This window comes from Columba livia, chromosome 1 (genome assembly GCF_036013475.1).
Source record: "Columba livia isolate bColLiv1 breed racing homer chromosome 1, bColLiv1.pat.W.v2, whole genome shotgun sequence".
In the NCBI taxonomy this organism is placed as follows: domain Eukaryota; kingdom Metazoa; phylum Chordata; class Aves; order Columbiformes; family Columbidae; genus Columba; species Columba livia.
In genome coordinates this window covers 160,565,812-160,592,166 of record NC_088602.1, presented here as the reverse complement: position 1 = coordinate 160,592,166, position 26,355 = coordinate 160,565,812, and the positions used below count along the sequence as shown (strand labels likewise).

At 35.9% G+C, this 26,355-nt stretch overlaps 1 protein-coding gene across 10 annotated transcripts in view; it reads left to right on the top strand.

Annotated features, from left to right (window-relative positions):
• PPFIA2 (PTPRF interacting protein alpha 2) overlaps positions 1-26,355 on the top strand; it is a 317,732-nt gene that overhangs the window by 154,942 nt on the left and 136,435 nt on the right. For 5 of the 10 annotated variants that reach the window (XM_065041448.1, XM_065041464.1, XM_021299931.2 and 2 more), the window contains one exon: positions 8,410-8,472. The exons of the other annotated variants lie outside the window; for them this stretch is intronic. In XM_065041448.1, coding sequence (XP_064897520.1) covers positions 8,410-8,472 — 63 coding nt within the window. The remainder of the gene's footprint in view (positions 1-8,409; positions 8,473-26,355) is intronic. 10 annotated transcript variants of the gene reach the window in all.

The following is a 26,355-nucleotide window of genomic DNA, read 5'->3' as shown; positions in this document are numbered from 1 at the left end:
GATCACAAGCCTGAATGAAGACTTCTGTGCTTTATCCCTTTCTTCTTACCTTCTCCTTGCACATATTACTTGAGTGTTGAGGTATACCCTTCTGAGCCTTCCAGATGTACATGGGGAAGTCATACTGGTTGTTAGTTTTTGTTTGCTCACACTCATACACAATCGCCATGTCCCAGAGTACTCCGTAGCCCAGGCAGAGCAGAATATCTCTCAGGAGTCCAAGCAGGCGCTGCATTCTGTGCTCACCCAAGGGCACGTTTTTTTCTGCCTCATCCTGCTTCCAGATCAGAGGGCAAATTGTACCTCTGCAGAAGGCTCGACTGGCTGGCACATGTATTCAGGAAACTAAAGGAAGTATTTATTACCACAAAACAAAACCATGATTCAGTCTCTTACTTTTTTTTTCCTATAAAGAAATTTGAGGACTGGAATGGGAACAACCTTTGAATAGGCTTCACCTGACATTTGTGGGACAAGCAAAGTTGTATGCTGTTGCTGAAAACTATTTAGAAGTGCTTTTGAGGCTCCTCAGGTGCTCTCAAGTTATATCTAACCTGGATCTATGAGAAGTCTGATCTCCTTGGACCAAGTGCACAGCTTAGCATCATTCTTAACACACCTTCCTAAACTACGTTTGTCTTATTGCAGGGCAGTATGCTGACACATGTGCACTGCTGGATGTTCCTTCCCCACAGCCTGGGATTCAGTGACTAGAAAGGTCGTTACTGCGGGCTGGGAACAGGTCTGGCAGTGGCATGATTAGAGGAGCAGGATTTTAGGGATTGCAAGAAAGCATTGTAGGTGTAGCCAATTGCTGTGTTTTTCTGTTGTTTTTGTTTTTTCCTTCCTGCCTTTCTGCCTGCCTTCCTTCCCTCCTTCCTTCTCTCCTTCCTTCCTTCCTTCCTCTACCTTCCTCTGTCTCTCCCTTCCTTACAAGTCATTGATACAATTACTTGGAACTGGGCCCAAAATGTAAATATCAGACTCTTAATACTGCATTAAATAGAACAAAAGAGTACTCAGCATGATTTCCACAGACCTAGTTTGAAAACCAATTTGCATAATATTCCAACATGTTCATCTAGTTTCATATTTTTAGATGGTGTTAAATTAGCATTGTGTTCGTTTTCTACACTTGCAAAAAAATATCATGTGGTTTGAAAAGAATTTATGCAAAGGAAATTCTGGACAATTTGGCAAAGAAATATTCTTCTTTTTTGATGAAGAACTATTCAGACAGTTCCTTTCTAGACTCCTTTTATTAACTAAATTTTTAATGATGGAGTGTATGCCTGATTTGTTTCTGTGCCTTCATACAACACAGGCATGATCTTGAGTTATTTTAATGGCTATATGAACTCAAAATCCGATTCCGTGATCACTGTTCCGAATCTTTATTGCTATAATAAATTTATCCTAAGTAAAACACATTTAAATTAATATTTTATAGTGTAAATATAAGGTTATTTTAACCATGGTGATTTTCAGCATTTACATCTCAAAGTATTTTTCAAATGATAAGTCAAAGAATAATTAAACAGTTCAGCCACTGTGATACAGATAAACCAGTAAATGCAGATCTTATTTTCTCTTTAAAATGCTCGCTTAATGATGTATTTCTTTACCCTTTATTGTCATGTAACAGTACTGTGGAAGGATTACTATACAGACCTGCAAGGTCTGTCTTTCTACATATTAGGCTTTAAGAGTCAGATCATGCAAATTTTTGCATGTAGATTTAACTCTGCAGAGATAACAAGTGGGAATACTCCCATTAACAAAGTCAAGTGTGTACAAGTAAATATACATACCAGACAGCTACTGTTGATGTAGATGGTTGTAGAGGGTGATTTTTGTTTTTTCTTTTTACTTTTTTCCTGCAGGTTATTGTCATCAAGCATATAATAACTATTAATTTAGTGTGTGTACATATGTATGTGAATGGATGCAGGTGTGTATGTACAATATGTATCAAATCATAGAATCATATAATAGTTTGTTTTGGAAGGGACCTGTAAAGATCATTCAACCCTGCAATGAGCAGGGACATCTTCAACTAGATCAGGTTGCTCAGAGCCCCGTTCAGCCTGGCCTTGAAAATTTCCAGGGATGGGGCATCTACCACCTCTCTGGGAGACATGTTCCAGTGTTTCACCACCCCCATCAGAAAAAAAAATTCTTCCTTATATCTAGTCTGAATCTCCCTTCTTTTAGTTTAAAACCATTACCACTTGTCCAATTGCAACAGGCCTATTAAAAAGTCCATTCCCATGTTTATTACAAGCCCCTTTTAAGTATAGAAAGGCCAGAATAAGGTCTCCCCAGAGCCTTGTCTTCACCAGGCTGAACGTCCTTGTCTTCACCAGGCTGAACGTCCTTGTCTTCAGCAGGCTGAATGTCCTTATATGCTTCTTTGTATATATTGCATCATATATGTACAAAATTATTATATATTTGTATGTACACACACATGCACAGATGCACCAATTCTGGTCATACAAATAAAGACTCCTTTTGATTTGCTTAACTTCAGAGTAAGAACACTTTCAAGTCTCTTGAGTTAAGCATTAAGTTGATAATTTAGGACCGTTCATTTAGTTCCCATATTTACAATGTCATTGCATGTAACTGAATAGCTAACTGAATGAGAAAGTATAATTAAATGATCTTCTAGATGGAGGAAAAAAAATAAATTATATATATTTTGGTTCAACAATAAAAGATCACTTTCTGCACAGAACCAGCTGAGAGCTTCAGATAAGGGGCCACTCGCAAAAACGACTTGGATAAAGTAAGGGCAGGTGATAGTAAAATGGGGCAACATAAAGCATTAGATTTGGTGAAAACGTTATTGTTGATGGGTTTGTTGGATTTTTTTGAAGAAACTATCTAACGTAGTTTTCTAGTACATATGTAAAAAGAAATTACAGTGTCCTTTTGTTTGTTTAATTTTGTTTGTTTGTTTAATTTAGATGGTATATTAAGAGGTCAAACTTATTTTTCAGGGATAGTTATGCATTTCCATTGAATAAACAACATTGGGATTTCACAGATTTTACTGAGAACTTGCATGCTGTGTCATGCTCATTCAGGCGGAGTTCCAGTGACAGGGACAAGCTCTGGTTTTGTTGTATACTCAGAAATACGTTTTACTGAGATTTAAGTATTGATTTTTAGTTTAGCTTGATTTTAGTTATATTACTCTTTTCCAATTTGAGATGCCAATGCTAATATGTATTTTCCAGAAGAGTGGAGTTTCAATACATCAACCTGCTGGGCTGATTTTCCAAAAAAAATGCCAACTTATTTTGTTAGTTAAGTCCTCTGCTTGAGTAGTCAGGAGAGATTCAAATGTATCCTTTACATTTTTGGCCTCCCTATTTATGTGTCTGTTACACTGCAGGACCATGCTTCTCAACAGATCTAAGTGTGGTACAGTCTGCCTTCCAGCTTCTTTTCCACCCAAAAGTCTACCTTGCAAGTGGGATGTGAAGTCTGAGCCACCTGGTGGCATTCAGCTTTTCTACTGAGTCTCAAACTATTGGGTTCCACATGTCCCAGAGACTGAAGTCAACCCTTACCCAAGAGCGTGTTGCATATGACTGACAAGTTCGGTCTTCACTGGGCCTGCAACACTTGTCCTCATTGCTGCATTGCTTTCTAAGCCAGACTTTGCAGACAGTTTTAAGACTTAAAGCCTTATCCCTGGTACCTTCTCAAGGCGTACCAGGGATAAGAGGGTCATTAGGGGCAGTCAGCATGGCTTCACCAAGGGAAAGTCGTGCTTGACCAACCTCATAGCCTTTATGAGGGCATAATGAGGTGGATAGATTATGGCAGAGCAGTGGATGTGGTCTACCTTGACTTCAATAAAGCATTTGACACAGTCTTTCACAGCATCCTTACAGCTAAACTGAGGGAGTGCAGTCTGGATGACTGGGTAGTGAGGTGGACTGTGAACTGGCTCAAGGAGAGAAGCCAGAGAGTCGTGGTCAATGGGGCAGAGTCTAGTTGGAGGCCTGTATCTAGTGGAGTGCCTCAAGGGTCAGTACTGGGGCCGGTATTAATCAAAATATTCATCAATGATTTGGATGAGGGAATAGAGTGTACTATCAGCAAGTTTGCTGATGACACCAAGCTGGGAGGAGTGGCTGACATGCCAGAAGGCTGTGCTGCCATCCAGCGAGACCTGGACAGGCTGGAGAGTTGGTCAGGGAAAAATTTAATGAAATATAACAAAGGAAAGTGTAGAGTCTTGCATCTGGGCAGGAACAACCCCAGGTTCCAGTATAGGTTGGGGAATGACCTATTAGAGAGCAGTGTGGGGGAAAGGGACCTGAGGGTCCTGGTGGACAACAGGATGACCATGAGCCAGCACTGTGTCCTTGTGGCCAAGAAGGCCAATGGCATCCTGGGGTGTATTAGAAGGAGTGTGGTTAGTAGGTCAAGAGAGGTTCTCCTTCCCCTTTGCTCTGCCCTGGTGAGACCACACCTGGAATATTGTGTCCAGCTCTGGGCCCCTCAGTTCAAGAAGGACAGGGAACTGCTGGAGAGAGTCCAGCACAGGGCAACAAAGATGATTAAGGGAGTGGAGCAACTCCCTTATGGGAAAGGCTGAGGGAGCTGGGGCTTTTTAGCTTGGAGAAGAGGAGACTGAGGGGTGACCTTATGAATGTTTGCAGATATATAAAGGGTGAGTGTCACGAGGATGGAGCCAGGCTCTTCTCGGTGACAAACAATGGTCGGACAAGGGGTACTGGGTTCAAACTGGAACACAAGAGGTTCCACTTAAATTTGAGAAGAAACTTCTTCTCAGTGAGGGTAACAGAGCACTGGAACAGGCTGCCCAGGGAGGTTGTGGAGTCTCCTTCTCTGGAGACATTCAAAACCCGCCTGGACGCTTTCCTGTGTAACCTCATCTGGGTGTTCCTGTTCTGGTAGGGTGATTGGACTAGATGATCTTTCGAGGTCCCTTCCAATCCCTAACATTCTGTGATTCTGTTATGGCTGTTTAGATGGCTTGCTAAGCATGACCTCAGTTAGTTCCCCCACAGAGAGATGACACATAAGGGAAGAAATTATTATTTTCTGACATAGCCTAGTTTTGCTAAATGATGTGAGGAAATAAAATTTTCAGTAGACTAAATAACATTTTTTACTGCAGTGAGAGGTACAAGACTGGTCACCACAAAATTTTTGCCAAGAAACAACAAATATTGCTCTGAGAGAGAATTTCTTTTTTTTTTTTCTGAGAGAATTATTATTATTATTTTTCTACTAAGTAGGTTTCACTTAGAGAAGTCAAAGCCTGGTGTAAATACCCAGTTAAAAACGCAGTTGCTACTTGGTGTAAATTCAGGAATATTGAGGTTAGACTTCATTAATTTTCACCTATTTCTCATCAATTAATCTACAGAATTAGCTAAACTTCGTTTAATTTAATGCTTCCATGAAAGCTTGAAATTGAAGCCTCATATATCCTTTGTCACTATTTCCATCCAGTTCAGAAATGGATGTCAGTTTAGTGCATGTGTGGGCCACTACTCATTATCTGATGCAATCTTGGAAAGGCCAGGAGGTGCAACTTGGCTGTGTATGTACCTAGAGGAATTTTTGCGATTTCTGAAAATGTTTTCAGGTATGCCACAGTCTCACACAAGGCTTTTGTGTGGAATCTCAAAACAGAGAGGAGAAGGAGCCTGGAAACATTTCTGGGGCCATCTTTTAGGATAGAGCTTGAAAATCTGTCCTTGTGCATGTGGTTCACAGCAAACAACTGAAGTGCTCATCCCAAGCAAGAATATATTCATATAGTTGAGTTTCATTTTCAGAATTTTATCTCCCTGTTGACCCTATTTTCTCCTTGGATAAATTGTAAAGCTTATGCATTTTCTCAGGGAGGAAGACCAAACTGTAATAGAAAGTTTCATTAATATTAATTCTAATAGGTTATAGTTACTACAGTACAAAGTACTAAGTAGAAGATATAATATTAGATGCATTCCTGAATGGAATCAATATTTTATCAACATGCATGAGATGGGAATTGCTGCATTACTTAAACTGCATAATTCATTCATGGATTTTGTATCTCGAATGATTGCCAGTAAAATGTTCATGACAATACAATGTATTTACCTTGACATGCATGATTTGAAGACAAACAATTTTAGAATTAATGCACAGATTTTATACTTTTTATTGGATATTTTTCTTTCATTTCTCTTCTCTTACACTTGACATTTTAGGTACTATGAATCTGATTGGATAGGAAATGACCATAGTTATGCCATTGCATTATGGCATTGAAATACCAGGGATCGCTCATTTCCAGTTATGTAGAATTTCCCATGATAGGCCTGAAGAATTGAAATACTGAACCTTAAACCAGCTGCTGGAAGTGAATACTGCTAGTTTTATACTTTTCATCAGTAAACCTTTAATCACACTTTAAAAGAGGAAAGAGGAGAGAAACTGTTTTAAAATATAATTTGAAAAATTAGATTAAAGTTACTTAGAGATTATTGCTGTGAAGGCCAGCAAAGATGAATTAGTTAACAGAGCTCAGATGCAGCAGTCAAAAGTATACAGTAGATCTACCTTTTCACACAAAAGAGCAAAATTCTCAGAAAATATCATATATGAGAAGTATGTCAATTTAAAAATGTACAAAAATGTGTAAACTATTTACACAGTTATCCAGGTGCATTTTTCAGCCCTTTCTTAGTAGTTGTCTGTAAATAAACATTGAGATTAAATTTAATCAGCATTAAACTCTTATTTAATAAAGATGTGTGAGACTGAAACAATGAATGGATACTGTTTATAACATTTATATTTTCTTGTGATGAGTTATTGTTTATTTAAAACAGTGTCATGCTGACATAATGTGGGCTGTGTTGTCCTTACAAAATTCTGGAGCAACAGTTGTTTTAAAGGTACATCTAAACAAAAATGTTTTCAAATATTTAAGGATGTAAATCTAAAGAAGAGAAATCTGACAAAAGCAAGTTAAGAATTTGCCAGTATCATGGAGAGTTTTGATTAAAATTCAAGATTTACTTTTCTTGTTCCCTTGAATGGCATAATTCTCCTTTAAAACACTGAAACCTTTTTTTTTTTAAATATTTAAAAGCTGTTGCAAATTATAATGTGAAGTTCATTGGCAATATGTGGTTTGTAGATAGATGAACATGGATACATGCCTGGACTGTTGTTAAATATATTCATAATGTACACATTTTTGTTTACTGCAAAACTAATAATATACGGTCAGGCTTAACTTCCTCATAAATTATAATAGTAAAGTCATTATAAAACCCGTCTTGCAAGATGTTGTATTTTCCGAATGTTATATTGTGCTGTTAGAAATGCTTGAATCCAAAATATAGTGTCTGTCAGTTCTGAATATCAAGTTTACTGAATTGAGTCGGTAAACAGTCACAGAAATGAAGCTTAGGTAAATATTTACTTTGAGAGTTGGTGCTCAACTATAATTAGCATGAACATTGTATGTATTGTTACATATGCTCTCAACAACGGAAATAGTTTGTTTAGAGGTTTAATCTAGAACTGTGGTTTGGTTTGTAGATTGAACCAGAGGTTTAGAAAGTTCTTCTGGAACGTTTTGAAAATTTCCGTTGTTAATTTCCTCTGAAGTCAATATTAAGATCTGAAGAAATGTCATCTGGTCAGATTGCCCTAGTAGTCAGAGTCTTTCTAAAGAAGAATGTAGATATTGGGCTCTGCAAAAATAAATGAAAAAGTAATAAAAAAATGGAGGAAAAATATCATTCAATGCTAAAATATATTCTTCAGATAACTGAAGGGACTTCCAGATTTTTAACTGCACATAGCTTTTTTCCTACTATTTTTCCACCCTCATGATTGTCTGGTGCAACAGAGAAGTCTGAGAAAGCATGAAAAAATTATCATTTTAATAGATAAATTCTACCTAATAATTTAATAGATTTACTTCTTTTGATGTCTTTCTGTGAGATGGTTTAACGTGGGGGAGAAGATCCTACTTCCTTCAAACCTCACAAGCAGGTAAACTTCTTGCTTTACATAGAGACCTCAGATTAAAGTTATCCATGGAACAATGTTTATTTCTCCCTAGTTTTCTGACTGTTTGACAGTGCTTCAGAGTTCACTTCTGTGAATGCAGCACAGAACACCAAAGTGACTTACGGTTTGGTTGTTCTCAGTGCCTCATGAGTCAGGAGATGTAACAATACTTCCAATTTTTTTTTGTGTGAATTTCAGTTGAGCCACATTTTTGTTCTCTCAGATCAGCTTGCTTAAATGATAACAACATTCATCTTGTAAGCATGGTGTATTTTAAATATACTGTAGCACTGTACAAAATTCTGTTCCTTTCAGCGGAATCTCTGTTGACACCTTTTTCAGATGACGGTTGCTGCTGGTACGAGCATTGAGAATAACATTCAAAGGACCATATCCTGCCCTAATGTATGTTCAAAATATCTTGGATTTTTGTGTAATTTATATGTGAAGCCTCCTTATGTGAATTTGGTATTTTCTTGCCCGCAGAAGCTTGTGAATCTTGAGGTTACTTCACATTATATATTTCAGGGTCAATGATTATTGTACTACAAGTGAGGTCTCAGCCTGCCAAAATTACCAAATTACTCTCATTTTTTTTTCATATGGTTTGATGGTGCAGCTAAATGAAGACAATGATAATATATTCACAGTTCCTTCTGCATTTACCTAGCTTCCCACCCAACTCAATACTCCCGTCAGTTGAAATCAGTAGAACAGCGACAGGTGAAATGAGGAAAGTAATGAGAGGCTATATTTATTCTACCTAACCTTGTTCAAAATTGGAGTTTGATATGAAGATCTGTCATACTAAATTTGGAAGGAAGATGATTTCATTTGCTTTGCTTAAACAAGTATATCACATGAAAAATAAAAGAAGGGAGGAGCTACTCTTGTTTATGAAAGGTAGAAGAGAAATCTGTTTTGTTAAGAAAAGAAGCCAATTATTCACTTGTAGTATAATAGGTCATTTTTTTTTTACTAAAAGTATTCAGATAATGGAAAGCTATTGAGCCAAAATTAACGTCTTATCCATTAACAGGGAAACATTAATGAGAATTTAAGATGTACCGCTGAGAAAAGACTTCAGCTCTGCATTATATAGAAGCTGTGTTTATCATGTAATGTGTTTGACAATTTATTTTTCAGCTAAAGATTCTTGTGTTTATAGGGGAACTGGCAGAAGGAGTTCTGGATAAACATTTCCATCACCTTGAGTTCCTTTAAGATATAACAAATAATCAAAATACACACCAAATATAGTTAAAATAACTAATAGCTATGAGAAAAAAAAAAATACTGTGATTTAATATTGGCAAGAAGTTAGTTTGCTCTCTCTACCTGGGAGAAAAATTCAATGCCTTAAAACAATACATTTTCTGGAAAGTTTGTGCTCTTAAGGGAGCAATGAGAAATTCTTTACACTGCATTCTTAGAATATATTACTTGAATGGACCAATATTATACATTCTTGGCTATGATTTTGGCTGTTCGGTTTCAGGCTTGCTTCTATGCAGAGGAAAAAAGCTTCCTCAATACATAATGTATGATTAATCTCCAACCTATTTTGGATTTTCAACATGCCTTTAACTTTTCCTAGGCAATTTTATTATTTCAGTCTGCAAATAGTACCATTTTTAATGAAACATAGTAATAGGAAGGATAATAATATGACAGAATTGGCAAGCATAGAAAAAAAGCAGGATTTCACTTATAGAAGTCTGTAGCATTACTTCAGTATTGTTTGGGGTCTTTTAGTTTGTTTTATTTTTCTGAAAACAACATTAAGACAGGCTCTAAATAGGTGCTTTCTTAAAATAATGAAATAAGCCTCCAACTCAGAGGTTATCTTTTATTCTTTGGATTATATCCATTATCACTAAAATTAGTAAGCAATTCATTAACTGCTGCTGAACAAGAATATCCTTATTCCTGTCTTTAGAGATCACAAAAGCTGTCATTGGAAACTACAGTTCTGATTTATCCTCCACTTTTAATTTTGTTCCTTCTCTTTGAACTTCTGAGAGGCTTGTGGGGTTTTTTCTCCAGAAATAAATATATCAACCTCTACAAGAAAGGGATAAAAGTCATTAATGCTCTTCTAACTCTATCTTCTCATTTTTCCTGTCGAAATTTTAATTTTGAATTTAATGTTGTTCTCTCTGCTCTAGAGACAGTGGCGGCTTGAGTTAGTCTCACCTGTTGGGTATCTGAAGCTGTCAGTCTTTCTCCATTGACTAAAAAGGGGACCTGAAAGGCCACCTTGGCTTACATATCTTGCTTATAGGTGATTAAAATTAAGTAATAAAAACAAAACCGTTTTTCCCAATATGAGATGATGTTTAGGACAAAAATTACCTCACCAAAGTGTAGCCTCCTAAAAGCCTCATGTTCAACTAAGCTACGATGCAGCTGCTTTTAATTAAGAATAGAAGATTTGAAGAATCATCTTCTCTTAAAATAGCTTGGATGGATGTTAGCTGATTCCCACTCTAGATTGCACTTTTAGCGTAAAAGAACTAAAAATAAAATCTTTCATTTTTAAGATTACTGTTCATTTCTTCCCCAGGGGAAAATAACAGTGTTCAGTCACAAAAGGTCCGAAAGAAGCTCTTGCCATTAATATTTACTTATACCCAAAGTCATTGTCAAGTGGCCATGAGGCCTAATTTTAGATTCTAATTTTATAAATAGGTGCAAACAACCCAATACTTAACTCTGAAGACTCTCAAGAAGGAGATAAAGTATTTGTTCTGTTTCAGAATTCCAGGTAATTCTCAGTGTGAGTTTGTCCTACGCAGATGATTTTTTTTTGTACTTGAATTCCGCAGATTTCTTTTCAGTTTTATCAGATTTTTTATTTTATAACTAATAATGACCAAAAGTCCTGTTAGATACAAAAGAATCCTGTTCAGAGACACAATATAATCCTTACCAGTATCTACACATCATCCAAATGCACAAAGCCTTCAGCAAAAGCAGTTGCCGTTTCACCCAGTATCTTGCAGGGAGGACAGTTCTGCTTTACAGGGACTGTTCTTGACACCAGATCTACCTGGGGGACTGTAACTATTGCAAAAGCAGATCTAGATTCAGTTTAGAGAAATACTGTGACGGAAGAGAGTCATCCAAAACTTGAATAATTACAAAGTGTTTTATTCATTCCAAAATCTTCTAGTTTCCTGCTGGTTGGAAACTCTTTATGTAGTTATTCATTACTGAATAAATCTCAGGACCTTAGACTTTTTCACAAGAACACTTTTATATTATGACTGATTGTTCTTATGCTAACTAGAAAAAATTACTAAAGGAATAACTTAATGCACTTTGTAATATATGAGAAAGAAAATTAATGAAATCATTTATTCTATTCCATTAAATTCCAAACCTGTAATTACCTGTGTGAAGCATAGTTTTAATAACTGACATTAAGGCTGTCGAATCTACAGCTGAAACTATTTGAATGCCTGGTAACTTTTCAATTATTGGGCTACATTATTCTGAAATGTTTTGTGGTTTCTTCTAATTACGAATTGCACAAATTTGTATTTCTGCCTTTTGTAATAGGGATAGCTGTGGAGGATGCTCTCAGAAGCATAACATTTTCAGTTAGTGTATATTGCACTGGTTCAGAATTTAATTGCATGGCATTAATTATACAGTTATAATTAATTAGAAAACTCAGTTACTTAGTCAAAAAAAGGCACAGTACATTTGATTTAGCTTTTCTGTCTCTTAATGTCAGACCTAAAATATGTTTCTAGAAGCAGGGTTTGAGATGCTAAAACTCTGCAGAAAATGTAGAATAGATTGTTCATGAGACATATATGCTAAAATATTTTTAAAAGGCATTAAGCCTGAGTAACATCTCTTAATTTTATTAATAACAATTGTAAGCAGTTTTTTAGATATAAAGTGTGTGTAGTACATAATTTTAATTAACACAAATACACTGCAAAGCTTGCAATAAAACTGAAAAAAAAATGCAGTATGTTCAAAACTGAGAACTTCTGAGAACTCGGATATTATTATGATTTGCAAGTTACAATTTTGTGGGCAGTTTTCCACAAATGGAAAAATCTAATTTGCATGCTATTGCTCTGTGAAGTTTGCACCTCCACAATTTTCATTACAGGCCCCAATTTACCTTTACTCCCACATAAACTTTCTGTTTTCTATTTCTCATTATTATGAACTGTTTGCATGACAGAAGCTGAGTGAAGAAATTTATATTGTATACGATAGTAATATGCAATTGCACTTTATTCCATTTTCTTATGCATTGTTTAGTGGGATAATAAGAGACATTACTTGCTAGGTTTGCTGTTTTTCATGCAAGATATCCCAAATCTCAACTATATCTATATATGTCATTTTATAGACTAGTCTTTAAACAACCACTACAGTTGCTGTATACTTTGAAAACACAGTTTCTTGAAAAGAAGTAATTTCTGTAGATGTACTCTTAAGATACACATGCATTCTAATGTTCCTGGATGGACATTACTGATGGATATAGAGTCATTTAGACAGAACAGTCTATCATACTTTGATATCTCAATGTCATCACTTGATGCCCCGAAACAGAGCAAGCTAACTGTCAGAACAAAAACAGGACACTCTGTATGCAGATCTAGTTCTTGTGGTTACATGAACTTAAGCTTCTGAAAAATGGCAGTATTAAGACTCCTAATTTTTTTTACAGCTCTTTAAGTCCCAAGTAAAAATCTGAACAGCAAAATACAAAAGAAAACAGTGGCAGCCATTAAACATGCTGTGCTTTCTTTATTCAAGAAGAACTTAAGCAGAACTTTAGAGTGTGGTCTTTTAAAAAGGAGACACATTTGTTCTGTCTAAAGGGATACGTACCTTCAGGAATTCTTCACAGAGTGAGTCACAAGTTTTAGGGTAATCATTTTGAAAATACAGGTGTTTAAAATCCCAGCAGATGTGATTCAGGCTGTTTTGTTAGGGAAGATGTTTTTATTAATTACATACTTAATGTGCGTAAAATTTTCACAACAATGGTATTTATTATCTTATGGCTTTAGACAAGATATAGAGCATATATATATATATAGACATTTTCTACAGTAGTTCCATAGGAAAAGAGCGATTTACTTAAATTTTATTAAATTTGGCTGTTATACAGCATCTTATAAAAATACTCTTTTTCATTCATCAGGAATCTTAATTCTTTATTTCAAAAGGTGCTTTGGGGAGGTTACAGTGAGGCACAGGGGGAGAGAGAGAGAAAGCTTTGGTAATATACCTTACAATATCAGTATATTTATTTCCTATGCTTTCAACATACTTTTTTTTTTTTTATCAGAAGTTAAATCCTGCTTATTTTCATAAATTTATTCAGCTAATTAAGCTGAGCACGTTTGTGCCAAATGCTTTTATTCTCAGGTAAAGTGGAGCAGAAATAATTTTTTCTATACTGGAAATTTTTCTGAGATTGAGAGGAAAGAATAATCCAGAACTTTTATACTATACATAGGAACAAAAAATCAGAAGCCTAAACATAATTACAACCCCCCAACCTTTCTCAGGTTGCTATGGAAGGTCCCTGAGCTTTCAGCTCAGCTTCTTCAGCTGTTTTTCAACTTTCATAGGATTCAGAGATCTACCAAATGGTGACCTACCACTTGAGGCTACAAACCCATTTTATGTGATCACTTAACACATTCAGCTGTCAGACCCTGTTGGCACACAGATGTCTTACTTTTGTCCATGGAAGGAAATAAAATGTAGGGAGGTTTTCTTTCTCTGCTTTTACCAAAACTCTGTAGTTCTAACTCTTCTGGAGTTACTTCATTAACAAATAACCTAGCAAGCAGAAAAGCAGCTTCGATTCATTCTCACTGCCAATGATTCTGCAATCCTACATTTTGAGCTTGACACTAATCTTTTGGCCCTCATGTCCTCTTTCCCTGCCACAGGGCCAGCAAATCTCACTGTGCAGCTCAACATTTCTGCCTCTGCTCCAGACTTTGTGACAGGCTATTACCTGGCAGGTCTGCCACCTGGTCAGCTGTGCCAAATGTGTTAAATCCTAAGGCAGAAAGAGCAGCAATCTGCTGCAACTACAAGATGTATCACTGGCAAATGTATGGTTTAGCAACAACATGGTGTACTGGCCAAGTATGTGACTGCACACTCATGGTAATGCTGTTATGTGCACAGTGTCAGTGTCCCAATAGAGCTTTGCAAGCACTCTAACACTTCTCCATGCCATTTGGATTGACAGAGACCCAACACATTGATTCCACTCATCTGAGAAAATGAAAATTGCAAAATGAAAATCAGGAATTAAGAGTTGTAGCAGTGTTAGAAAGGGATTTGGAAGGAACAATGCTCAGATGATACCTAAATTGTTCCACACCCTTTTAATTTTTATGTGTACGCTGGGAATGGATGCAGTATCATATGATTATCTCTCTTTTCAACTACAGCATGCCAATTTACAGATGCTTATCTGTTGCTTCCTGGGAAAGGAAACAGCTTTAAAATCAGTACATCGATATCATGATGAAGAGTATTATATGAGAAAATTCTTGCTTGGGTTCACAGAAACTAGATGTTACTAGGCAACTTTACTGAGCAGATCCACTGGAGTGAAATAGTCAGAACCCTTAAGATCAGCATTCCTTTCTGTGTCCCCCTGAGAGCTTCACCATTGTGGTGGGCTGAGCTTGGCCAGCAGCCAGGCACCCACCCAGCTGTCACCTCATTCCCCTCTTCAACAGAACAGGGGAGACAACCGAATGACAAAGCTTGTAGGTTGAGACAGTGATGGGGAGATCATACACCAGTTACCACATGGGCAAAACAGACTTGACTTGGGGAAAATTAGACAGATTAATGCATAGGAAAAAAAAATCTAGGAAACAGTGGTGCTCCCAGGTACTTTCATTTCCTACTCTTCTGGAATTTTCATTTGTCATAGAAAACAGAGATACAGAGGAGCCACCAGCTGTTAATGACCAAGTAATAACTCATTTGGCAAAGGCCAATTGGCAAATTCCTTTGCAAGAATAAAATAGCACCTTCCATCACTTTGCTGTACTCTGGTCCAAATGTTCCTGCTGACACTTTCCTGAACACTTTTTATGCTGAGTTAAGAGGGATGGAACAAGAGCTTGACACTTTGCTGCAGCCATTAGTAATCTCAGTCATCACTCCCTTCTAATAACATAACCTCAGTTTTATTTGTTTTCAGGGAGCTGTATTCACTTTGATACCATTATGAATCAAAATTAAGTTTACATCCCAGCATTCTTACTGTCCTTTCAAAGAAAAACCCACCAAACTCAAAGCCAGCTAAGGTCAAAACTGCCCCCCAACCAATGAAACACTGAGAGAAACTGTCCTCGAAAGATGACTGGTATGCTTCTTGGAAAATATGAGCCTAAATAGATCTAGAAAATCCTTTTCAATTTTAATTTATCTGTCTTTGGCACGTGGCTGTCAAGTACTGTGATTCTGTTAACATTACAATGTAAAGTCATTTTTAATCTATTCAAGGCAAGGATAATTGCCACTCACTGTGCTCAGTGAAAGTCTGTGATAAAATGCTCACCTGGGATATCTAACAATTCCTTAGTCATAATCTTGTTTGGTTTTTTATTAATTTGTTTTAAATACTGTGCATTCATATGCTGATATTTCCATTAAATGGAAGTATCTGACTAAATAGCTTCAGCTCTAATTTTAATAAAAAAGAATTAACTTTGGTTACTTGTAACTTGATCAGTGCATCAAATCACAGGCTTACTTTTCTGCAGCCAGTAACACTACTCTTTCTTGCTTTGATTACATGTAAATTTTATAGCTACTAAAGATGTTGACTGACTTTTGGCAGTTTAAATAGTTGGTTATTGTGAAAAGAATATTATTCTACATTTACAAAACTCTTCAATCTCCTAAAAGATGCAATTCCCCACATAGCAGGCCATGTCATTCCCAGCATGTCTGAAAACAGGTTCACAATTTCATACTTTGAATTCTACACTTTCAATTTCTTATCTACACTTTTTCTGCACTGCAGATTTGTAAAGTCATACTAAGTTAGGTTCTACTCTGGGAAAGTGAGTGAAGAGAGTTTTAAAATAGAAAAGAAGAAATCAGCTCAGATTCAGTTTCTTTTTATGTTTAGATCTCAAGGAATCCTTCCGTTAAACTAAGTACTAAATACTTGAAATTCTGTGTTTTGGTGGGGTTTAAAATGACAACAGAAGCAACTTAGTTTTTTCTTCCTGTTATATTGAAATAGTTGATGGCAAAGATTATTGCTTTATGAAACAATCAGGTGTTCTTCCATTATACTATTAAAATATATTAATATGTACAAAATACACTTTTAGAATCAGTGCCCAGCAGGTCGAAATTATTTGAATTATATTAAACAGATCATGCAAAGTCTCGAAATGGGATTAGTCAAAGTCTTGATATTTATGAAAGTATAATCTTACATAAACTTATGAACATACAAATTTTTTTAGAAATTATGATGATAAAGATTTCATTGATTCTTCTAACATATTTTAAAGCTAAAATCAAATATACCTGTTGAGGATGAACAGTCATAATTTGTGTCGAGGAAAAGTTTTAAAAAATTTTTTTCTACACCGATGTTATATTAAAATATATACATAAGATGTATGATGAAAGTGTAAAAGGACAGCCAAAAAAATGACAGTAGACAATTAGTTCACAGAGCATCAATATTAGTCATGTTGATGCTACTTACTTTTCATACTGATATTCAACGCTTCAGCACTGCTGTCCTGCTCCTAAACCTTCCCACAGAAGCAAATGGTCATTGCGTCCACCCTGTGGTTCCTGTTCCCTGCTCGTGCCTGTGATCTGAGCCCATCGCTGTCCCCCCTGCCCTGCTTGCTGGGGTGTTCCTGTCCCAGCAACAATAGGGGTGGATACAAACCACTCTGATTTACGTGGGGCTGTGCCTCGGGCACATCCAGCACCATGTTGCTGAGATGAATATACAGCCACGCAAATTTGATTTTAAATGGAACCAGTTTCTAAAACCATTCAGGATTGGTTTCTAAAAATGTAACTCTGATCTATGTAAGTGCATATAAATTCCTCAAAAGATGGTTGAAGGAATTGTATGTGTGACAGAAAATGAGACAAATCAGTTGCTTTAGTGGGTTGAAACAGTGTTTCTTCAATGTAAATCCCATAATACAAAACTTTGTCATTTTAAATGGCAGTAGCTGCTGGTGTGATTGCTAGTTGTAACAACAGCATCAGTGTAGGGTTTGAGAATAACACGGTTTTGAGGACAACATAAGCCCTGTAGATGTTCAGGAAACCCAATCAAGCTTTGCCCCTGTGCATAGAGCAACTCAGACAATTAAAATTACAGTCACTGTGGACTCTAAAATGAAGACATTTGATGGATTATATAATCAGAGCAGAGGTAGGATTTCAGTACTGTTCATGGTTAATGTTGATTGACGCTCATTGCTGGGGTTCTCCTGGTCTCTCTGGCTTTTGGTGAACAGCTTTCGCTTAATGAACCTGGGAGCCTTCCTCCCCCTTGCTGGTGCGGTGCCTTTGCTGGAGCTAAGGGGAGGCAGAGGAGGAAGGTCTCTCATACAAAGGGGAAAAATCCTGAACTAGAGAGAAAGATTGAGTTGAAAAGGGCAGCCAGGGTCTAGAAGGGGGAAAATAATGATAAATCATTAAACATGGAGTCTGAAAGAAGGAAGATGATCAGTGACCCCAGTGGGAACAGGAGCTGGTGGCTGTGGGGGAGGGACACGAACTGAGACAGATGAGAAGTAAAAGTGGAGAAAGAAATTTTAAATTATGGGTTTCCCAACTGAAAAAGCAGATAATTGAAATGAAAACTTTTCATGGCGTGTATCAGGTTTTATAAGAAAGATGTCTCCAGCCTGGAGGCTGAGGAAGGGTGAAAGCATGGCAGAGGTGCCCCCTCAGAAGTCATCAAGAGTTCCAATAAAGAAAACTGTGAATGACTGTGTAATAGTCATTGTGTGCATGAGGCACTTCTGTAGACAACCATGATCCTGGTATTGGCACCTAAATAACACTCTGGCACTCTTCTAATACAGCCCTTTTGCTGTGATTATAGATACATACAAATACATCACATTTTGAGCAGTGATACAGAAATTTTGTTGTAATTGGTTCCCCAGCCAATAGTTCTGGTTTATTAAATTGCTAATAGTTGTCTGCTGAGAAGAAACAAACATGCCCCAAGAAAGAAAAGGAATTATTATAAAAGTCAGTATTATTTAAGCACTTTTTTTGTGCTCACAGCAGATTGCAGTTAGAAATAATTGCAAAGGATGATATTGCAAGTGGTGGTTCAAAGGAAAAAGCTTACACCAAAGATTATGCTTTGAATTTCCTCAGTGCCTCAAGGAAGTCATTTGCTTGGAAACGCATAAATGATTTGTACAATAATGATTGAATATAATACTAATGCAAGAAATAAACTTGATTTGAGTTTCCCAAATGCCAGGAAAAAAAAAAAATCTATACTATGAGAACTCTTAACTGTATATCTCAGACATAGCTTATTTATTTTCTTTATCTGAAGAGCCATGATGACAGAAATGAAAATAAATTTGTTAAGAGGAACCCTCCCTACGGTGTTACGTTTACATTCTAATGCTGCTGCAGTGTTAATTAATGTTTGCAAAAAGATAGAAATGGGAATCCTTCTGTAGAGTCTGAATTTCACCAGACCTTTGAATTGCACTATTACTTTTTTATTCCTATGTCGTCAGCCTATTAAAGGTTACCTGGGTAGTAATACAATGAATTTTGCAAATCTTTTCTTTTTCTGATTAAATTGTTGATGCACTTTAATCTAGATAAATGAAACGGTCACTAAAAAACCTTCAGAAGAGCCTGTCACCCATCAGTTATTTGTTGTCTCAGCTTTCTTACGTCTAGTTACTGTACATATGTAAAATATTATTTTGATCTAGATATGCCCGTCCTTTGTATTACATGTCTTTGAGACCCACAATATCAAATTATTAGTATCAGCTGGCTTCTTATTCCATTATTCCCTATTGTATATTACACATAGTAAAAGGCATAGTTATACAGTAATTACAGGGTAAGAGAGAGGTGTGAAAAGATAGATGATTTAAAAAAAAAAAAAAAGATTAATATTTTAAAATAAAACAGAAAGAACAAAAATAAATGTATTTAGGGACAAGTGAGCAAAAAGAAACTTTGCAAAGATACTTCTGGAAAGGCACCAGTGATCTGCTAAATACATTAAGCTTTCTCTCTCTCAAACATACACTTTAAAAATATGTATAGATTATTATTTCTATAAGTATAGATTATTATTATGAATTTTTATGTATAGATTATTATTATTATTATTATTATTAATAATAATAATAATAATAATATTACTACCATCACTTCTTGATTTTGATTCATATTGATTGACTTCTTGGCCTTATTATTCTTGCAATTAGACTTAATCCAAATGGTATACACATGGAAAAAGAATCCTTTACAGATCCTAATTTTAAAAACTTTGTGGGATTAGTCTGATGAACATGATGCTGAAAACTGGATAGTAATAAAACATTATAAATTTTATATTAAGTGAATATTTTCTCATTTTTTTAAAGTACTAATTTTAAAAATACCTTTAAAGAAATAATCTTATTTTATTTATATAAAATAAAAAGTAAAATGAGTTTTCCTGTCTTCTTTATGGTCACATCCTCCAGCTGAGGATTGAAAACTATTAACAAAATGTCATGATTTATGGAATCAACTAGTATTGCCATTGAGGAATAGATAGATTAATTTTGAGACAATTGAAAAAGAATCGATTGAGGACACTTTGAAATATGGATGCACAGTAGATTTAGATGTGGAACATGTTCTCTGAGGCTGATTTCCTCTTCTAAGTCCTTAACTACTTGTCCTGAGCTCATTCTGTGCCTCCCCTTGAAGGGCATGATCTCTGCCAGGGAAAGGGGGAAGGAGAGCAAGAGTGCATTTTGTTACAAGCAGAACTGTTTCTTCTTTTCAAGATTATCAAAGAAGTAAAAACAGCTTGTGTATATTGTGAAAAAAAAAGCCTTACTGGATTTCAAAATTGATAAAAATACCTCTTAAAATGGTCTAATTTGTCGGTGTATTAAATAAGTGCTTTACTACTGCCTTCAATATATTTTGCTCATTTTCACTGGATGAAAATTTGGCATTGTTTCTTTGATCAACTATTTTTGCTAAAGCAAAATACTTAGAAAATTACTGAAATATTATCTGAAGCTTACACAGTTAATCTATCATTTCTTCTTGCATTCGTGTAAAAGAAGTTTCAGAAGAGTTTTTTTTGAGGTTTATTTTTCAGGCAAATATCATTACCAAAACTTTATTAGGAACTGATACCTTTAATTTTTTTTTTTTCCAAATATCATCCTCAAATTTCATAATGTATTTTTATTTGCTTCATAAACAGTGTCTTTGATACCTCTCTTAAAGTAGATGAAAATAGATACAGAACTAACCACTTCTTGAACTCCATTGATTTTAAAATATTGGGTAAGCATCAGTATTTATCTTGAAAAGGAATATATTTTGATTGATAACTATATGCTTAAACAACATCTTTGAAAAGATGCAGTTTCTCCAGATGTATTGTTCACTATTAGATCCAGTTAATCAATTTGTCATTTACTTGAATAGCTATTAAAAATAACATGTTTTGTCATAAATTACATGGACTATACCTAGAAAGTCTTGACATGACTCTGTGCTGTCACACTGCATATTTTCCCCCATTTTTATTCTCTCACACATTTAGACCTGTTTTAACTCAGAACCCAAATGGAAATGAAGTTCGTAAAGGTAGATGAAGGGTAAAAATAGAACTAAGATGTCACAATATGTTTAATATTTCTAAATTGAAATATATAATGTGATCTATATGACGTAGCCTGTATCAAATCACATTTTGCAGTCACAATTAGTGTATAGTAGGTCCATTTTTCCTTCAGGAGGCATGAAAAGACCGGAAATGTAACTGAGTTTCAATCCTGTGAATTACAGTTTTAACATGAAATAAGTTTAGTTTCTTCTGCAAAGAAAATAAGCCTTACAGGGTACAGAGGCAGGTTTTCAGGGACTATCTTGTAGTTTAATTCCTTTTTGGTAACTATAAATGTGTCACCTCTATCTATATATTTTGGGTAGTCAGAAATCCTCCAAAGGTATCCCAGAAGGCATGTCATCATCTCCACTTCTTGGTCTCCCCTTAAAATGTTGTATTCTCGTATGACAAAAACAGACATTTTTGTGGTTATTTATGTATTAGTGTGTCTAAGGAACAAAAAGGATTTGTACAGGGTCTCATGGAAAATCACACTGTTATGAAGATTCGACCTCTAGCAAACTGTGTTCTGTTCTTCTTCACTCTAGAGCTGCACCAGAGGATGAGGTCTTCTTCAAACTGTATCTCTGTCACAGCTTGTGCTGTCATGCACTCTCCAGCTGTGATCAGAGGAAATTAGGTTATTCTGATTGTATAAATGAACTTTATTTGGCCTGAAATAAAGCATTTTCCCAACATCAGGAGCAGGAAGGAGGGTGGAGTGGCAATGCTATGGCAAATGCTCTTAGGAATTCCTAACACAGTCAGGGACTGGAAGCTGCTGTAGGACATCTTGAGTCTTGACTTTCAACCAGATGTTACAAGACATCTGCAGATTATTTTTTTTATTCTGCCAGCCATGTGGAGATTTTAGGATGAAGTTTGGTAATTTCAGGCTGTGGAGGCTGACACCTCTGTAACCAGCATGAATGTACATTTCTGCTTAGCCTGGAAGGTACCCGAAGGGAAGGGAAGCACAGAAAAAGTTTTTCTTGTTGTTCTGTCCTATACATTTCTATCCTTGGATGCAAGGATCTCCTAGTCTTCATTTACTCTGTCTCCAGAACACTGCATTGGTGAAGGACAGCTCTAAGCTACTGCTGCACTGGGAGATTCCCTGTGGCTGGAGGTGATTGTCCATAGCTGTAAGCTGCTATTAATAGAATGGTCCCAGTATAATTTATTCCCAGGAGAACTACTCTCACTGAAAGCAATTCCCAGGTTTGGTTTGGGAGTTGTCATGATCGAGAGATAGCAAGCCACTGAGCAACTTACCAGTAGTTAGTTTGTTCTGAAAGCTGAGGAAGTGTAATGAGCACAGACTTGGCCAGAGTATGTAATTTTGCCTTTACTCTTGAAGTGTATCAGGTTTCCACTTGCACCTTTTGGTGGGATATAGAAGAATGTGCTGTTCCTTAGGTCTTCATGAACACAAACAGGCATGGTTAATTTTCATGCCTGTCAGAACAGCCACATGCCTTGCAGTAATATATTCTTATATTCTTCATTGCTGTTCATCTACTATTCTTTTTCATAAATGTTATACATTTTAAGTAATTGTTATGCCATTCCATAGTAGAAGATGGCTGAACTCTGGAGGTTACTTCTATCTTGTTGAATTTCTTATCCTGGGGTTTTTTTTATTTTTTTTTTCCGCCCCCATTTATAACACTTCTAGCTACTGCTTGCATATTTTAATTACCATCAGTTTCAGTTAGTGTTCATATTTCCGCTATTATCTCATTAATTTACTTTACTCCTCACAATTTCATTCACTTTTCAAAGCTGCTTCATTTTGCTGAAGTCCTGACTGTTAATTAGGAAAAGGAAGAATGTATTTCCTGTGTTTGTACTCACAGTGTTATTTTGACATAAAGACAAGAAAGAGAATGGAGATGGGAGTTCCCACTGAAAAGTCAGCTGTGTCAAAAGGTGGAATGGTCCATGTTGCTGGCTCAGAACTTTGTAAAGCAAGAGTGAGTAATCAAAGCACTGACAGAGAACACACACACTACAAGACCCATCAAGCTCTAGTTTCTATTATGTGAAAGTGTGTAATTCAGCTCTTCCCTGGAATTACTGTTTATTTGTTAGCTCAGGTGACTGTGATGTCTGTCTTTTCTCATTTCTGTTGGTTTATCAGGAAAATTGATTATGCAGTATGTAGCTGAAGCTGATGGTCTGTCATGTTGCCACATTGTCTCTGACTTGTCCCTTGCAATTTACTGCCTCTTTTTTAATACTTACACTGTAAATTCCTTTGGAGATAAACCAAGTCTTTCTCTGCTTTCATACCATACAGTATGATTAAATACTAGGCCTTGGAGTAGGGTTTCTAGTACAGATTTATAAAAGTGTATTAATATGAAATAAATACACGTATGGAGTGTTATAGCATAATGACTGAAGAGAAAGTTATATTCCTTTCACTTGGATCAGCCAGAGAAAGTGTGTAATGTATTTGACCTTAACAAGAGTGTTTCCAAGTCTCGTACTGCTGGTGGCAAAAATTTTCATAGCTATGTATGCATAGGATGATATATTTGGGTTTCTTAGTATTTTCAAATTGTATAAAAGCACCAGCTGTATTTTTCAAGTTTTGATAGTTTTGTTCTAGTCTCTTCAAAAGAAGTTTACTGGTTTAGGCTTCTAAGACTGACTGACTTTTGAGAGAGACATCTGAAGTCAGAGAAATCAGGATAGATAACTCCATCCTTGAGGAGAAATCCATCCATTGGATTTAGGTTTCAAGATGCAGGTTACTTTTGGAAATTAAAAGTTCCCAAAGTATTAAGGCATTCTTAGGATCTAGTTTAGCATGATTTACTGTGAGGAGCTAACTTTCTGACATTAACAGATCCAATGGAGGTATGGGTGATGATGCATATCTCTCATCTTGGTTCCAGCATGATTTATTTTCTTGGTTGAAAATAGTACAGTAGGTGCTAGAGGCATTGCTGCTTAGTATTTTTAAGCCATGGGGAATCATTTATGACATTACTGCTACCATAGAAACCTATTTCAACTCAACAGAAATTCAATTCATGGAAAAAGCTTTCGAGTCTGAATCATTCATATGCTGTTACTCCTAAGAGATTTGCCAATGCAGTCGAGACTTCTGGAAACATTTTGCAGTCCCTCAGAGCAGTAATTTTATTCAGATGCGTTGAAACTGTGACTGTATCCACAATATGATCCCATGGTCCCTTTAGTAGAGCCTCAACATAAACTGACATCCTCCACACATGCCTACATAATATCATCAGTCTCTGAAAAAGTGAAGGAATCTGAGAGAGTTATTTGATTTCTACTGCTGAGTTTTCAGAATATCGGAGCCCAATACTCTCTGACCAAGTGACAACTCTGAGGAGGGTTTAGTGTTTAATACCAGGTTTACTTCTCTGAAAATATTTGACATTACCTGGGATTTTGATTTAGAAAAGTGATACTGATTTAGAAAAGTGATATTCTGAAGTCACAACACAAGCACAATGTAGGAATCACACCATGCAGTGAAATCACCTAATGAATGTAATTCTCATTACTGTTCTCTGTATGCTAGCTCTCATGGCAGTGGGTGTTCCTAGTTGCCGGGAGGGAATACAGAGATTGAACCTAGCTCAAACCTGTTGCCCTCTCCTGAGTCAATTTTGCTGTTTGCTCAATATTTATACTCTTCGTTAGGCTGAGCCACTTATACAGCACTGCATGCTGGTCTGTCTGGATCAGGAAGATAATGCTTCTTATTGATTATTTTAGATATGGCCATTTACACAGCCCACTCAACTGATACAGCCATTTATCTACAATAAAGGCCCTCTGGTCTCCTCAGTGTTGAGATAAATTCAGCTTCCTTTATGATAGCTGTGGCCAATTCCAACATTGTTTTCTGATCTTCATGAGCACATCATTCTTATTGGACTTCTCTGAGATTTATTTCGTTGTAGGGGTTAATTGATCGATCATACAAAATCAGCAATATTGCAAATTACAGCAAATTTTCTTGGAAGAACAAAAAGAAAATGTTAAGCAGGTTATACATGCATCTCCCTCTTTCCTTAACAAGTGCAAATGACCTTGTTCAGATAACAAGGCTGAAGTCTGTCAGATTCACCTTTTTGGTCAAGTCTTCTGGAATACAGAAGTCCTAATATGGAAATTTCATCGATAGACAAACAGAAATACGACACTACACATAAGAAAGGGGAAGGAGATATCATTCATATGACTAATTCTTTTTTATTACATAATTAATTTGGTGGTACCAAAACAAATATTTGTTTTTAAATGTTTTATAAAGATATCTACGAAATACTATCCAGTCATTACAGAGAAGGCATTTAGACAATAATTTAAAAGAAATAAAACTTTTTATTTAAATTTTAAAACTAAGATGCATGTAAGTTCTTATGCAAACTGTTGTTTGAAGATCTAGTAAACACTGTATGCATAAATGTTCGTACAGTTTTACAAAAGCTACCTAATAACAGACAAATAAAATTACTTAAACATAATCTGCATTAAAAGAGCAAATCAAGTTGAATAGGCCTCCTGAGGCAAAACAGAAGATACAACTTTATGTAGAGCTCTCAGCGTGATCAGAAAGAGAGGATATTTTCAAGTATTTGTATTTCAGCAGATATGGGCTTATGTGTCTATGTATTATATACAAAGTGTAAAAAAGGATAGCTTGTGTTATTCCCTTTATTTTTTGGAAGGTGGCCTTGTTCATTTCTCATATTTCATTTTTTCCACTTGAGAAAATCTTTTGGAACTATCGTAATGCTTGGGGTTTTAGTTTGTTTGCATTTTAGTTTTTCTTTCCAAAAAAGTCTAAAAGTGGGTAATGGACACTGAAATGTTGCCACTGGATTTTAGTTCATTTGGTCTTGTTATTTTTGGCCACTGAATGAAGCTGAAAAATAACTCCAAAATTTAAAGAAGGAACTGTACTTTTCTTAGATGTCCACTTTCTCTCTCTCATGTTAGAAGACATTGCTTTCTTAGTGTATAAGGTATATATACTTCACTTTAAATAAAAGTATTGTATTAACTTACACTATATTACACTATAGCTCAGTGGCTTATTCATTAAGTTGATAATAAAATTTTGAACAGGGACTGGAAATTGAAATGTTAGATAATGAACAGCTTTACAGAATATGAAAACCAATTGATCCAAACAATATGAGAAGGAAAAGAGATGCCTCGAGGTGCCACCTTCAGTTCCATAATATGAACCGATATTTTCATTCCAGTAGTGCTAAAATGGATGTCTACCTACATAGATACCTTCAGGACTTTTAGAAAATTCGTGCATGATGATTGTATACTAAATATAATGTAGGCAACTAGCCTCTTGCCTGACAAAGAAGTCAAAT